General features: G+C 46.6%; 1 protein-coding gene across 3 annotated transcripts; it reads left to right on the top strand.

The window, feature by feature from the left end:
* The first annotated feature begins 664 nt into the window (after positions 1-664).
* Positions 665-12,821, top strand: FOXRED2 (FAD dependent oxidoreductase domain containing 2). 3 transcript variants are annotated; one of them, XM_080971701.1, is made up of 9 exons: positions 665-1,285; positions 3,257-4,032; positions 4,347-4,598; positions 5,553-5,819; positions 6,001-6,167; positions 7,083-7,248; positions 8,385-8,626; positions 8,943-9,113; positions 9,747-12,821. In XM_080971701.1, exons 2-9 carry the CDS (start codon positions 3,506-3,508, stop codon positions 10,007-10,009), a joined length of 2,055 nt encoding a protein of 684 aa, XP_080827827.1. In that variant the 5' UTR covers positions 665-1,285; positions 3,257-3,505; the 3' UTR covers positions 10,010-12,821. The 3 variants fall into 3 exon arrangements, with proteins under 3 accessions (XP_080827827.1, XP_080827829.1, XP_080827828.1); XM_080971703.1 differs by lacking the exon at positions 665-1,285 and adding an exon at positions 1,338-1,442; XM_080971702.1 differs by lacking the exon at positions 665-1,285 and adding an exon at positions 1,627-2,761.
* Positions 12,822-13,174: the final 353 nt, after the last annotated feature.

The raw sequence follows: 13,174 nt of genomic DNA, 5'->3' as shown, positions 1-13,174 counted from the left end.
GAATGAAAATGGCAGCAGCCAATTGCTCAGGTTTCTGGGGTTTAATTCTATCCTTGGGCTTTCACACTGACATTTTTATCTCCATATTAGAGATACAACTGAAAATAAGATTCTGCCTCGGTCACCTATACTAAATACAGATTCGGTGCATGAATGGGGTTTTGGGCATGTTTCTGACACTGAATTGCTCTCAGCTCTGAGGTTGGGGAATGGGCTCAAGAGTTGGTATGGTGAAGAAGTTGAGACATGAAAACAATGGCAATGCCATAGCAAGGCTGTGGGGATGGAAAGAAGCAGCGTAGCATTTTATTGCCAGAGAAGGAGTAGCTGTGGACCAGACTGCTGTATCAGATGAATGACATGACATGGAGTTTTGCATAGAAGAAATGGCCACAAACAGGCTTTATGCATCTGGACCAGTTTTAATTCATGGCTTTATGGCCCCATGGTTTACATTGTTTTCTTTTTTTCCTAAATCCATGATTTGGCAATACAATTTTGAGGTCAATTCTGATGACTACCCTTGCATACTGGGAGAGAGGATAGATGCAAAATCTAAAGCACCTAAACGCTAGAAACAAGTCAGTTCTAGATTCTAAAAGGATACTGCCAGGAACTAAATTATAAAGTATGTGAATGACCAAATACCAAAGGCTGGAATCCTAGACACATACCTGGAAGAAAGGCCCCTACTTTAAGTAGGAGGTGTACAGCACTCCAGAGGAGATGATGTATTAAATCTCTTGCAGCAGAATACATGTGTCAGTCTTTTAGGGTGCCACGACTGCACCGTGAGCTTAATATTAAGGGCTAAAAGGAACATATGTTCGTATCTTGGGTGCCACGGGCCTCTTTAGTCGTTTTGGTTTTATTTTATGGCGGGAGGGGCGCGCATTTGGTATTTTGGCGTCTGCCCCTTTAAAAGCGACGCCATTCGGCTTCGCCCTCGCAGCACGTGACCCGGAAAGCGCTCTAGCAGCGCCTCCATGAAGGCGGCGCGGAAAGCTTTGTCGCGCGCTTCGAGAGGCGCCCGAGTCACGTGGCACATCTGCCCGGATTGGGCGCCACGAGCGAGCGGGTTTGACTGAGTAAGGAGAAGCAGAGCACAAGGCGGGTCGCCGCTCTGGCACAGCGTTTCGCTGCGACCTTTTAAGGCCCAGCCCTTACTCGGAGGACTAGAGCAGCACGCACTCTTATGACGAGCATCCGCCGCGCGCCGCTGCGGGGCAGCCGCACGAGACAGAGCCCTACCTGATCGCCTCCTCCCTTCGGCCGGACGCTCCAGGTACGTCAGCACGTCACGCACCAGACACGCCGCTAAGCCTCGCCCCGCATCCCATTGGGCGGAGGGAAATGGTCACTGGGTGCTATTCCCTTCGGCGTCCTCTAGGAGGCGCGCCAGGTTACTGGGGGAGGAAAAGCTTCAGCCCCATTTCCATGAGGTTGGTTCATGTCGCTGCTAAATGATAAGCTCCACCAGGTTTAGGCCCCTGACCATGGACTGTTCTGACTAGGACTGAGGGGAACAGGAAGCCAGTAACATGTGCAGGTCCGTTAACCATTGGCCTAGCATTTAGGCTTACTGTATATCCAATCCTCCTTGGCTAGCACGCTTCTCTTCTTCCTGAGGGGGAATAAGCAGTGCAGTGAGCTCCACAAGCAGGATAAGGGGTGTTCCTGTTCCTCAGGGATGATGTGTTCACTTCTTCAGCAGAAGGATTATGTTGTTGCCTTCCTTCTTCCTTCATATCTGTTCCAGGGTGTTGCATGAACATTCCTGCATCTGCAACATGAATGCAATAGCCGAACATAAGTTCCGTTGAAAATGGCCCTTTTTTGCTTTCCGTTCAAGCACTGTCATTCGTACGTACGCACACTTCTTAAAAGTTAGCCTCCAAGACTCAGAATGGTATTTATATTACAAATACAGATTTACGAAGCACTCAGTGGTAGGATGGAAGATCTCCGGTTCAATGCCATCCAGCAGTTGCTGCTGCTCGGAGTAGATGGAATTGAGCCCGTATGGAATCAGGATGAGTTCTCTTGTCTGTTACGTAAAGCAAGTATGAACAATTTCGTAAGTTGAAATTTCAACATCTGCGTCGGGGTGGGGGAACCTTTGGCCCACCAGATGTTGCTGAACTGCAGGGAAAACTTGGCCAACAACATAACAACAACAAAACGTGGCCAACAACATGTAGTTCAGCAACATCTGGAGGGAAAACAGTTCCCCATGTTTGGACCACACAACTCATTAAAGTAGCAGGAACACTGTCATCATTTTCATCTCGCCACTCTGTGTATCATCCTGCTGAAAATTATTCCCACAGATAACTGGTTGACCAACCATATACTGCAATAACTTAGTAAATGGTCATTTTATCCAGGGTCACGTGTGGCATTATCCCAAAACAAGTGAAGTTATGGGCTTGTGAAATACACATGGTGATGAGAACATACCATTCTATCTCTACATTTGGCAGTACCAACATGAAAGAAAGAAAGAACTTGCCATGGGAACTAGGGACATAGTGGCAAAGGGCAGCACTTAAAAAGAAGAATGCACTCACTGGTAGTTACAGAGATTTTGTAGCGAACAGCAGAAATGGAAAAATGTGGAGAGGAGCCAAAAACTGCTTATATTTCAGTCTAGTCCAGGGAGAGGCCCTGCGGTCCCATCTCTCTCCCTCTCTTGCAGCCTGATGGAATGGTTGCTGTACATGACAGTGGATGCAGACAGGGAATAAAGCTGATTGATATGGTAAGAATACATTCCAAAGAGGCCCAGATAGCAGGCCTCTATAGGCCATGTGTGTAGCATTCATGTGTCACAAAAGATACCATATATGAGGTGTATCAGAGTATGCAAGCTCATTTTGTAACACGTATAGTGGCCTTTTGTGGGTGGTTCTCAGGCTTTGTCACCATCCCCTCCTGTCTAGATACATCCCTATAGAAGAGGGATGGGAAACCTGTGTCCCTCTAGGTGTTGCCACAGTTACAACTCCTATCATCCCTGAGCATTGGCCATATAAGATGGAGCTAATGGGGGTTGGAGTCAAACAATAGCATATCTAACACACGCTCAATCACTCACAGCACAAAACTATTTGGTGAGCAAAGACCTGACAAAACAGGTCTAGAAGGGTGAAACTTTGCTTTGGAAGTGTGAGCTTTCAGGGCAGTATGATTTGCAGTGGCGTGGAGCAGAAATGATTTTCAAATAGGACACTTGCCTATCTTCTTACCCTTGCAGCTCCTGTCTGTGGCTGGAATATGGTTCCTCAGCAGAAGATAGTGATGTGACTGCTACTTGCATATCCCACTTTGTGGTCTGGACTGCAGCACCTTGGGAGAGGAGACAAGACACAAAGCTGAACCTATGATATATATCTAGTTCCAAATAATTAAGCACCCTTAGTAGTTCTCATTGAACTTATTTTAACTTGAGTCTTTTCAGCTCTTAGAATTGCCTTGAACAGATTTCACCCTGTTGGCCACTAGTATGATGCCATCTCCTTCAAAGTGTGTGCAAGAACTTCTGTTAATCTTTGCCTTCAGTTTGGCCTCCTGCAGGGCTACTGATGCCCTGTACCATGACTACTGTGTCATTGGGGCTGGCCCCGCGGGCTTGCAGATGGCGTATTTCCTCCAACATGCAGGCCGAGACTATGTGGTCTTTGAACGCAGCCATGCGCCCGGGAGCTTCTTTGCCCTGTATCCACGCCACCGGAAGCTTATTAGTGTCAACAAGCGTTACACTGGCAAATCCAACAGTGAGTTCAACCTTCGCCATGATTGGAACTCGCTACTCAGCCACAACCGCCGGCTGCTCTTTCGACACTACTCCAAGGACTTTTTCCCAGACGCTGATGCCATGGTGCGTTACCTGGGGGACTTTGCTTCCACGCTGGACCTCCAGGTGCGTTACAACACATCCATCACCCGTGTGATGCTGGAAAAGGACATTAAGGCATGGAATGGCCATTTCTTCATCCTAACTGACCAGAATGCTCAATTTTATAAATGCAGGTGAGTCATGAAGAAAACCTACTTAGAGGAGGGAAATGTTCACATGGCACAGCTCTGATTGGGCCTGATTGTGAAAGTGTAATTTCCTAGAGAACCTACAGCCCTCCAGATCTTCTTGGACTCCAACTCCCATCAGCCCCAGATGACATGGCCAGTGTCAGCAATGATGGGAATTGGAGTCCAATGACATATGGAGGGCCACAGCTTCTCCAGCCCTGCTGTCTAGCCTGTGATAGCTTTGGAAATTGGAACAGATCTTCTGGATTGGCTATGCCTTCAGCAAGCCTGATCGAAATCCTTACTATATGTTTCAGTGTCCTATTGGTAGCTACGGGAACGTGGGTTCCTAACAAAGTGAACTTCCCCGGTTCAGAATACGTCGAAGGCTATGAGTCTGTGTCCATCGATCCAGAAGACTTCGTTGGCCAATCTGTACTGATCTTGGGCCGAGGAAACTCTGCCTTTGAGACAGCGGAGAACATTTTGGGCGTCACCAATTTCGTGCACATGGTGGGCCGCTCTCGTGTTCGCCTTTCCTGGGCCACTCATTATGTTGGAGATTTGAGGTAAGAACCTTTTGCCAGTGAGAAGTGACAACTAAACATCCAGGGGTGCCCTAAAAGCTGTGGGGAAAGCATCATTTAACACCATTTAAGAGAGGCGTGGGCAATGCCCAGCATGCTAGACCCCTTAAAGCTGGCTCCCAGGACTCTCCCAAAGCCAGCCAGCCAGCCTTTCCTAACCTGGTGCTCTCCAGCTGTTCTGGACTACAGTTCCCTTCAGCCCTAGTCAGCACAGTGCTGGCTAAGGTTGATGGGAGTTGTAGTCTAGAACAGATGGGCTACTTTCTGAAATGTGAACTAAAAGTGACTACCCCCCCCCAAAAAAAAAGCTTAAAAACAAGAGTAAAATTAATTATGCATTTATCCTCACTGTTTATCCTTGCTCTTTTACAAGTCACTGTTCTCTTACATTTCTTAACTGCCTTTCCATTGTGTTCTCAAAAGAACACACAATAAATGCTGTCAAACAAATTTTGGACTTCCTCCTCCCCAGCATTATTAAAACCAATATAGAACATGACTACATAGAAGGGGTGCCTTATACCAGGTTCTCTACGCCGGCTGGCAATGGTATTTCCACAGTTGACATGCAGAGCGCTAAATCCCATCTGTCTTGTGACCCTACGATTCTTGGATTCTCAGCTCCCATTATCTGTACAGTGGTACCTCGGGTTACATACGCTTCAGGTTACAGATTCCGCTAACCCAGAAATAATACCTCGGGTTAAGAACTTTGCTTCAGAATGAGAACAGAAATCGTGCTCCAGCGGCGCGGCAGCAGCGGGAGGCCCCATTAGCTAAAGTGGTGCTTCAGGTTAAGAACAGTTTCAGGTGAAGAACGGACCTCTGGAACGAATTAAGTCCTTAACCTGAGGTACCACTGTACTCCACTTGGAAATTCTCTGAACGTGGAGCCATTTTTAAATTTATGTAACCAATAAACGCTCCCTTCCTTAGAGCCATCAACAACGGCCTCCTGGACACGTATCAGCTGAAGTCCCTGGATGGGCTTCTGGAAGGTGACTTGGAAGACTTGGTTCTCGTCAAGGATAAGAAAGGAAAGCTGCACATCACCCTCCGCTTCTACCTGGAGAACAGCAACAGCAGCGAAGCAGAGTCCATCCTCCTCCCTCAGGATGAGCTGGACAACTTTGCCACTCGAGCACCTTACGACCGCGCCATTGGCTGCCTCGGCTGGAAATTCAACTTCTCCATATTCAACAAGTGAGATAGGCCTGGGCCCAAAGTGACAGGGAGGATGCATGAGACCAGGGGGCGTGGGGGCTGGGCAGGGGGCATGGCTGAAAAGTTCTGGTTTGGACTTTGGCAGAGATCCTTTCAGACACGCCCATAACCTTATCTCAGCCTCGACTGTCTCCATTTGCCCTTTCCCCACCCCACACAGGTCTGTGGGGCTGATACAAGGCAAAGGCAGTAAGAAGAAGTATCCTCTGATCAAGCCCAGCTACGAAGCCAAAGCCACCCGGGGCCTTTTTGTTCTGGGAACCGCAAGCCACTCAGTTGACTTCAGGAAATCTGCTGGAGGCTTCATTCACGGGTTCCGATACACAGGTGAGCTTGGAGACAGGAGTGGGTTGTGGAGAAAGCCAACGTCAACCAGCCAGCCCAGCACTGAAGCTGCTCTGGTATGGGGTGTTTCTCTTCTTTTTATTATTAGTTTTGGTAACTGAATTGAACAACGCAACACTTGTTATTGTCTTTATTATGAAAATTAACATTCCGCCCTTCCTCCCAAAGGAGGCCAGGTCAGCAAACACACAAGCAATAAAACAACGAAAATGCCTGAAAAACAATACCAGTACAGATGCAGATTGTTGTTGTTTCCAAAGTGTACTAACAATAGAAATGCTACTATAAATAAAGGGAAATAACATAAGACCATAGAATTTTAGAGCTGGGAAAATTCATTATGTATTGCAACTTTATGTGGAGTTTGTGGAAATTTTATATATATATATAATTTTAGAGTTGGAAGGGACCTTGGAAGTCCTTTAATTCAACCCCCTACACAGTGCAGGAATCTTACAACTGCAGCATCCCTGAGAAGTCACCTCTGCTCACAGATCTCCAGCAAATGAGAGTCCACCACCTACCAAAGCAGTCCGTGTTCCACTGTTAACAGTTCTCACCTGCCTCTGGAGCAGTAGAGGACATTGCATGAAGATCATTACAAGATGAGAGGCCTTTACCTCTTTATATCAGCTGATAAACTTTTGGCCTTCCAAATGTTGGCCTATGGTCAGTGAGGATGGGAGTTGTGGTCCAACATCATCGGGGGGGGGGGGGGAGGCAGACTCCCTACCCCTGGTTCCAGTTAAAATTATGTTACCATTTACAATAGTGAATGAAGAGTAACCAGCATTTTATGTCCTCCTTTCTCCTTAGCTTGTAAGTACATTTTAAAGTAATATCTCTCTCTCTCTCTCTCTCTCTCTCTCTCTCTCTTTCCCTACCCACCTCTCGCAGCTCGCGTAGTTCATCGCTTATTAGAAGTCCGTCACCACGGAGTCCCCTGGCCATCCTCCCTCTACCCCATTATGCAGCTGACGAATGCCATTGTCAAGCGAGTGAATGAGGCATCTGGGCTCTATCAGATGTTCAGTGTGCTAGCGGATGTCATTCTGCTAAAAGAGTGAGTGAGTAGCGCTCCCTTCGTTTCCTTCCTGTGGCCCCTAGAAATATATCCTAGCGGCACAATTCCATTCCCTCTTCCATTCCTTGCTTTGCAGCCTCAAGACATTCCAGGAATCCATGAGGGAGGGAGCCAAACACACATCCCATGAAATAGTGTTCTAACGCTCTGGCACAGCAGTCAAGAAGGCCCATCCTTCTTGTGGGGGCCAGTCTGACCTCTGGGTGTGATGGATGGGACCTGAAGCAGGGCTGCCTTGGCTGTTGTTAACCCAGAAGCAGCCAATTTGATGCCTTCCAGAGGTTCTTGAACTCTAGCTCCCATCAAGCCCAGCCAGCATAGTCAGTGGAAGATGGGAGCTGTGATCCAGCAACATCTGGAGAACCAGGGGTTCATTTGGAATAGGCAGGTCCTTGCAGTACCAGGGACCCAGACAGCATAGGACTAAGCCAGCACCTGGAATTGGGTCCAGTAGGTGTTTCAGAGCAGGTGTAATATGACTGTTCCAACTCCTACCCAACACAAATAGGATGGTAGCAGCTGCAGTTTTTCAAGCAATCTTATACTGTGGCCTTGAGTCAGACTGTCTTGTCTACTCAGTCCTGCCTGCCCTGACTGCCTTACCTTGAGATTTCATGTGCTCTGCCAATGAACTACAACCCTTTCGCATGGGCAGCCTCACATGGTCACTAAGGCATGAATGAAATTATTCAGATATCTCTTCCAGCAGAGGGCACACAATACCAGCCTTCTAGACAATCCTAGAATAAGAACACAAGCAGAACATCCTGGATCAGACCAGTGGTCAGTCTGGACCAGCATCCTATTCCCCCAGTGGCCAACCAGATTCTTGTGGGAAAAGCATAAGGAAGATTCAAGCACAAGAGCGCTCTCACCTCCTGTGGTTTCCATCAACTGGGATCCAGAAGCCTTAAGCCTTTGGCCATTGAGGTGGAGCATAGTAGTCATTGGCTAGTAGCCATTGCTAGGAGTAAAGCAAGGTCTAGGACCACCAGCAAGCTGTGAAGCCAGTATTCCTGGGTGGGAGAGTGCAGTCTTATCTAGTCCTCTGAGCCCACCAGCATCTGCATGTTCTGCTAAGTGAGCCCAAGACTATTTGTTCTGGTTGTGCCTAGGAATGCCACAGAATTTGAGTACCTGGAGGAGTATCCGGTTGGGGTCCTGCAAGACCTGGAATGGCGCACAGGGAAAAAAGTTCAGAATGGGCTTTTTGTCATTGTGATGGAGTATGGAAAGAATTTTTCTGGGGCTGACAAGGACGTCTTCTATTACAACCGTGCTGTGGGTGAAGCCCGCCATGCTTGGCAGTCCAATTTCCTGCATCCTGTCATTTATTACTACAAACGCCTCCCTACTGGTAAGCAAAGTGGGTTTTCAGTTCTTCCTGCAAGCATTCCTGCTTTTCATTGTTGTGCCTCTCTACCCATTTTAGGGGGGAATGTTAGAAACCTTGAGTCAGGCTTGGGAAACATCTGGCCCACCATGTCTGCCCACCCCACCCCACCCAGCCCCATCTCCTTCAGTTTTTTCCTGCTGCCTTATCAAGTGATGCCTCCATTGCTTCCTTCTTCTTTTGTTAACTTTCTCCATTCCTCCTGTCCTGCCTACTTGCCCTCGATTCTTTATCCTGAATGTACGTTTATGTTTGGCGCTCCCAACGACTCTCCCAACAGAGCGTGAAATGAGGCTCTGCCCACCAGACTGGCCCTTGCCCCGCCCAGACGCCATCCATCACATTGTGGAGGACTTTCTGACAGACTGGACCGCTCCAAATGCCCACATCCTCCCGCTGAGACGGTTCTTGGAGAATTGCTTGGAAACGGACCTGCGCAGATTCTATGCAGGTAACCTGCGGACTGGTTGACTGGAAACTACTGTGTATTGGGGTGAGGCAAAAAAAAAGATGGTGGAGGGGAGCCAGTTAACACCTAAGGAAATATCAGGGTTTGAATCTTGTGTCTTCTCTTACCACTGAGCTACAGCTCCTTCCCCTAAGCCATTTAGCCTCTAGTGTTTTCTGCTTAGGAAGTGAGTTACATACAAGTAACCACCAAACTCCCCCTGCCCCAACTTGTAAGCTAAATACAGTGGTATCTCAGGTTAAGTACTTAATTCGTTCCAGAGGTCCGTTCTTAACCTGAAACTGTTCTTAACCTGAAGCACCACTTTAGGTAATGGGGCCTCCTGCTGCCGCCACGCCGCCGGAGCACGATTTCTGTTCTCATCTGAAGCAAAGTTCTTAACCTGGAGCACTATTTCTGGGTTAGCGGAGTCTGTAACCTGAAGCATATGTAACCTGAAGCGTATGTAACCTGAGGTACCACTGTAGAGAAATTTAATCAGTGTTGGTGGAAAATATTCATATTACCAATCTCTTTGATTTGTAGGTTCAGGCTGGAATTTTTTAATTTAAAAGTTCATAAGGATGGTAACACTCATTAGGATGTTAATGTGGAACATTTCCCCCTTTTGTTTAGAATCCTGCTTCCTGTTCGCCCTCACGCGTCAGAAATTGCCTCCCTTCTGCCAGCAGGGATACATGAGAATGCAAGGGCTCATGGGTAATGAGAGGCTTAGTCGTCATGGAGTAGAAGCAGGACTGCTTGAAGACTACACTGCTGTGGACTCCCCAGATGAGCGGGAAACTGGCAGTACACAGTCACATGACCCTCTGTTGGAAGATCACATGATACCAAACCACCAGCTGCAGCATCTCATAAGCACCAAGGATGAACTTTAGCCTTCCTTAGACTGCATCAGAAACCACAAGGATTGTGGTCACGGTACCATGACATAGACCTCTCCTGGGGCTCCAGCTTCCACTGCGTATACTTGACTTGGATTCCTGCCCATTCCTTTATGGGGGACCATGACTTGCCAAAGACTTGTGTAGATCTGTTGTTATTTATGAAGAGCAGAGTCCTTTACAGGATAAGTGAGGGCTGAAACTGGGTAATGCTGAGGCATCCTGTTGCTCCTGTTCACTGTTGTAGCCTGCTGATGGTGTTGCGTTTCTGCTGTAGGGGCCAGTCTCTAGCTTGTCGCAAGGGACAAAAAGGGATGGCACAGATGACTTGCCACAAAATATTATTCCTGACTGCATGTTTTGTGGTGGTCCACAGCAGAAGTCATTGGTTATGGATGCTATGTGTTGTTTTGTCCTTGCATATCCTTGCAGATTCTGTATGTGCATGACTTTACAATCAGTTCGGTAGTATTGGCTAAAGGAATGCTGCTAATGTGTAATGCAGGGAAATATTATTGTATCCAGGAGAGAAGGGGGATGTCTCAAGATGTCTCTGCTAAGAATGAGCAGCTAGACCTGGATCCCTTTGTTCCATGTTTGAGAAAATGCACTGCTGCCACAGTCCTCAGCTTGTTCTGCAGAACTGGCATTCTTGTGTGCCAGCTTGCCCTTGAAAAGAAGGAGAATTCCTGCACTCTTAACAAAATCTCTCTCCTGTTTGCACTACACCCAGTTAGAAAGCTCCCTTAATTCAGTTCAGTTGTGATGAATTTTTATTTTCTATTGTGATTGTATTTGTAATATCCTATTTTTTTAAAAAAAATGCAAGAGTAGGTAGGAAAACTATCTGCACTTTATTGCACCCCTACACACTTCCAGCAGACCAAACTGGAAAGAGTCCGTCTCTTATCTATATTCCCTTGCTCTTTAGCAGATGGACAGAATAGCCTTCTTCCTGCCACAATCATGGCACTTGTGCTTCCTGGGGAGACACCTTTCCAGCAACTGATGCTCTTTGCAAGGGATACACTTTAGCCCTCTTGCTTTATTTATAAATACTTAAACCTCATTTTTCGCCTACCATTTGGTCTGGAGAATTGAAATGAAAAGGGGTCCTATGCCTAACCAAAACGCTGCTGCAAATTTAGAACTTGGCAGGATGAAGTTACAGGGTTAGGGCACATGGAAGGGAAAGACCCGCAACACAGTGGCTGCACATATTTTGCATGCAGACAATCTCTGGGCCCAAAGGCATCACTTTTTTTATTCTGTCTCTTCAATGACTCTTTAAAACCAGAGATCCTGGTTTAAAACAAACTCTGGATAAAGAAGCTGGCTTCTTGGCCTGTGGTTTGAAGTTGGCTTGTTTTGAAACTGACAATAAATTGTTCTAAACCAGGATATCTAGTTCATTCATAACGAGCCAGGATTCTGCAAAACTGAAAATAAACACTGGCAAAATGCTTCACCAGGCTGCATTAGAGGAGTAGAGGAACAAGCTCCCATTGGCACATGTAGCGCTAAAAACTATGTCTAATACTTTTCTAGGTCTTTTGCACTTAGGGGCCTCTGGCTAAGTTGGTGCATGTGATGATCATACAAATCTGTCATACTGGGAGATTTGAATTCCTTATCTAAAAGATAGTGCAGACTCAGTATATACAGCCTTATTCTCTCCCTCTCCGCTTATATTCCTGTAATTACTCCAAAGAACCTATTGACAGCATATGTGTTGCCTTTAACTGGTGGTTTTCTTTTTTAAAAAATGCTTTAGAAAGGGGTCATTTTTCTGTCACCCTTTTCTCTGTGTGTCTTGGGGTGAAAGACAGATGCAGTACCAAGAGAGGGGATCGCCTTTGTTCAGTTCAACCTGAGGCCACACCAGAAACCTGCAGAACTTTCTCGCTTGAGAGTGTGCCACTATCAAGCTACCGCCATTCCTCTCAGCGTTTCATTCATCATCCTTAACAAGGTACTCAGATTGGTAGTCAACTAAGCTTGACTCAGAGTAGACTCATTGAAATTAATTGACTTAAAATCATTGTTGAGTTGGAAGGGGCCCCCAAAGTCATCTAGTCCAACCTACTGCAGTGCAGGAATCACAGCTAAAGAATCCCTGACAGATGGCCATCCGACCTCTTTTTCAAAACGTCCAATGGAAGTCCATCGCCTTCCAGAGTAGTCTATTCCACTGTCATGTTTATTCATTTCAGTGGGTCTATTGTAATGGGTCTAAGGCTTAGTTGAATACCACCCTCAATCTTCTTCTTCCAGGTTTTGCTGCTGTTTCCTAAGTGTAATCAGTACAGCTGTCTCAACCCAGAACACAGATTCATCATGGCCAAGGCTCAAATTAATACAATGTGTCAGGGGTTAGGGCTGGAGATTGCAAAAGTATTGCTTCACCAGCCAAAGCCAGAGTTTACCAAAATCAGTGATTTTGCAAGACATTCTTCAGAGAGGATGGGCTTTGCTACTACTCCACAGAGACTATGCCCTTGCTGTTTGCCAGGTTAGAATACCTGAGTAGCTCAGCAACCCATTACTCTGCTGTCAGTGCCTAGGTCACATTCGGATTATTTGCACAGATTAGTGGTCCTGTGGCAGACTGGGAAAGTCGCAGTTTCTTTTTTATATGTTCATTTTTTCAGAACAGTATTTTTATTAACTTATTTTAAGATATATGTCATGATCAAATGGATCAGCTGTTGTAATGGTGTAGTATATTGCATATAAGTTTTGTATGGTTGTATTATTGTGATGAACTTTAAAAGGAAAAAAGTGTTTTCCAACCCCACCAACAAAAGCAGTGTCTGTCTTTGCTCAGCTATGGAATGGGGAGGATGATTCATAAAGCTTGGCACTGGACCTCAGTGTCCGGGCAGAACAATGGGGATGGAGACGCTCCTTCGGGTATACTGGGCTGAGGCCATTTAGGGTTTTGAATTGTGCTTGGAAACATATTGGGAGCCAATGTAGGTCTTTCAGGACTGGTGTCATATGGTCTTGGCAGCCACGCCCAGTCATCAGTCTCGCTTCTGCATTCTGGATTAGTTGTAGTTTCCGGGTCACCTTCAAAGGTAGCCCCATGTAGAGTACATTGCAGTAGTCCAAGCAGGAGATAACCAGAGCATGCACCACTCTAGCGAGACAGTCCGC

This window comes from Podarcis pityusensis (genome assembly GCF_964106645.2).
Source record: "Podarcis pityusensis genome assembly, chromosome: 10".
NCBI lineage: Eukaryota > Metazoa > Chordata > Lepidosauria > Squamata > Lacertidae > Podarcis > Podarcis pityusensis.
The sequence above is the reverse complement of the archived record's forward strand: the minus strand, read 5'-3'. Positions and strand labels throughout refer to the sequence as shown.

Coding starts and splice junctions, on each gene's coding strand:
- FOXRED2 (XM_080971701.1), top strand. CDS start 3,506: ATGATGCCATCTCCTTCAAAGTGTGTGCAAGAACTTCTGTTAATCTTT. Junction 4,033..4,346: donor GCTCAATTTTATAAATGCAG/GTGAGTCATGAA, acceptor TATATGTTTCAG/TGTCCTATTGGTAGCTACGG. Junction 6,168..7,082: donor TCACGGGTTCCGATACACAG/GTGAGCTTGGAG, acceptor CACCTCTCGCAG/CTCGCGTAGTTCATCGCTTA.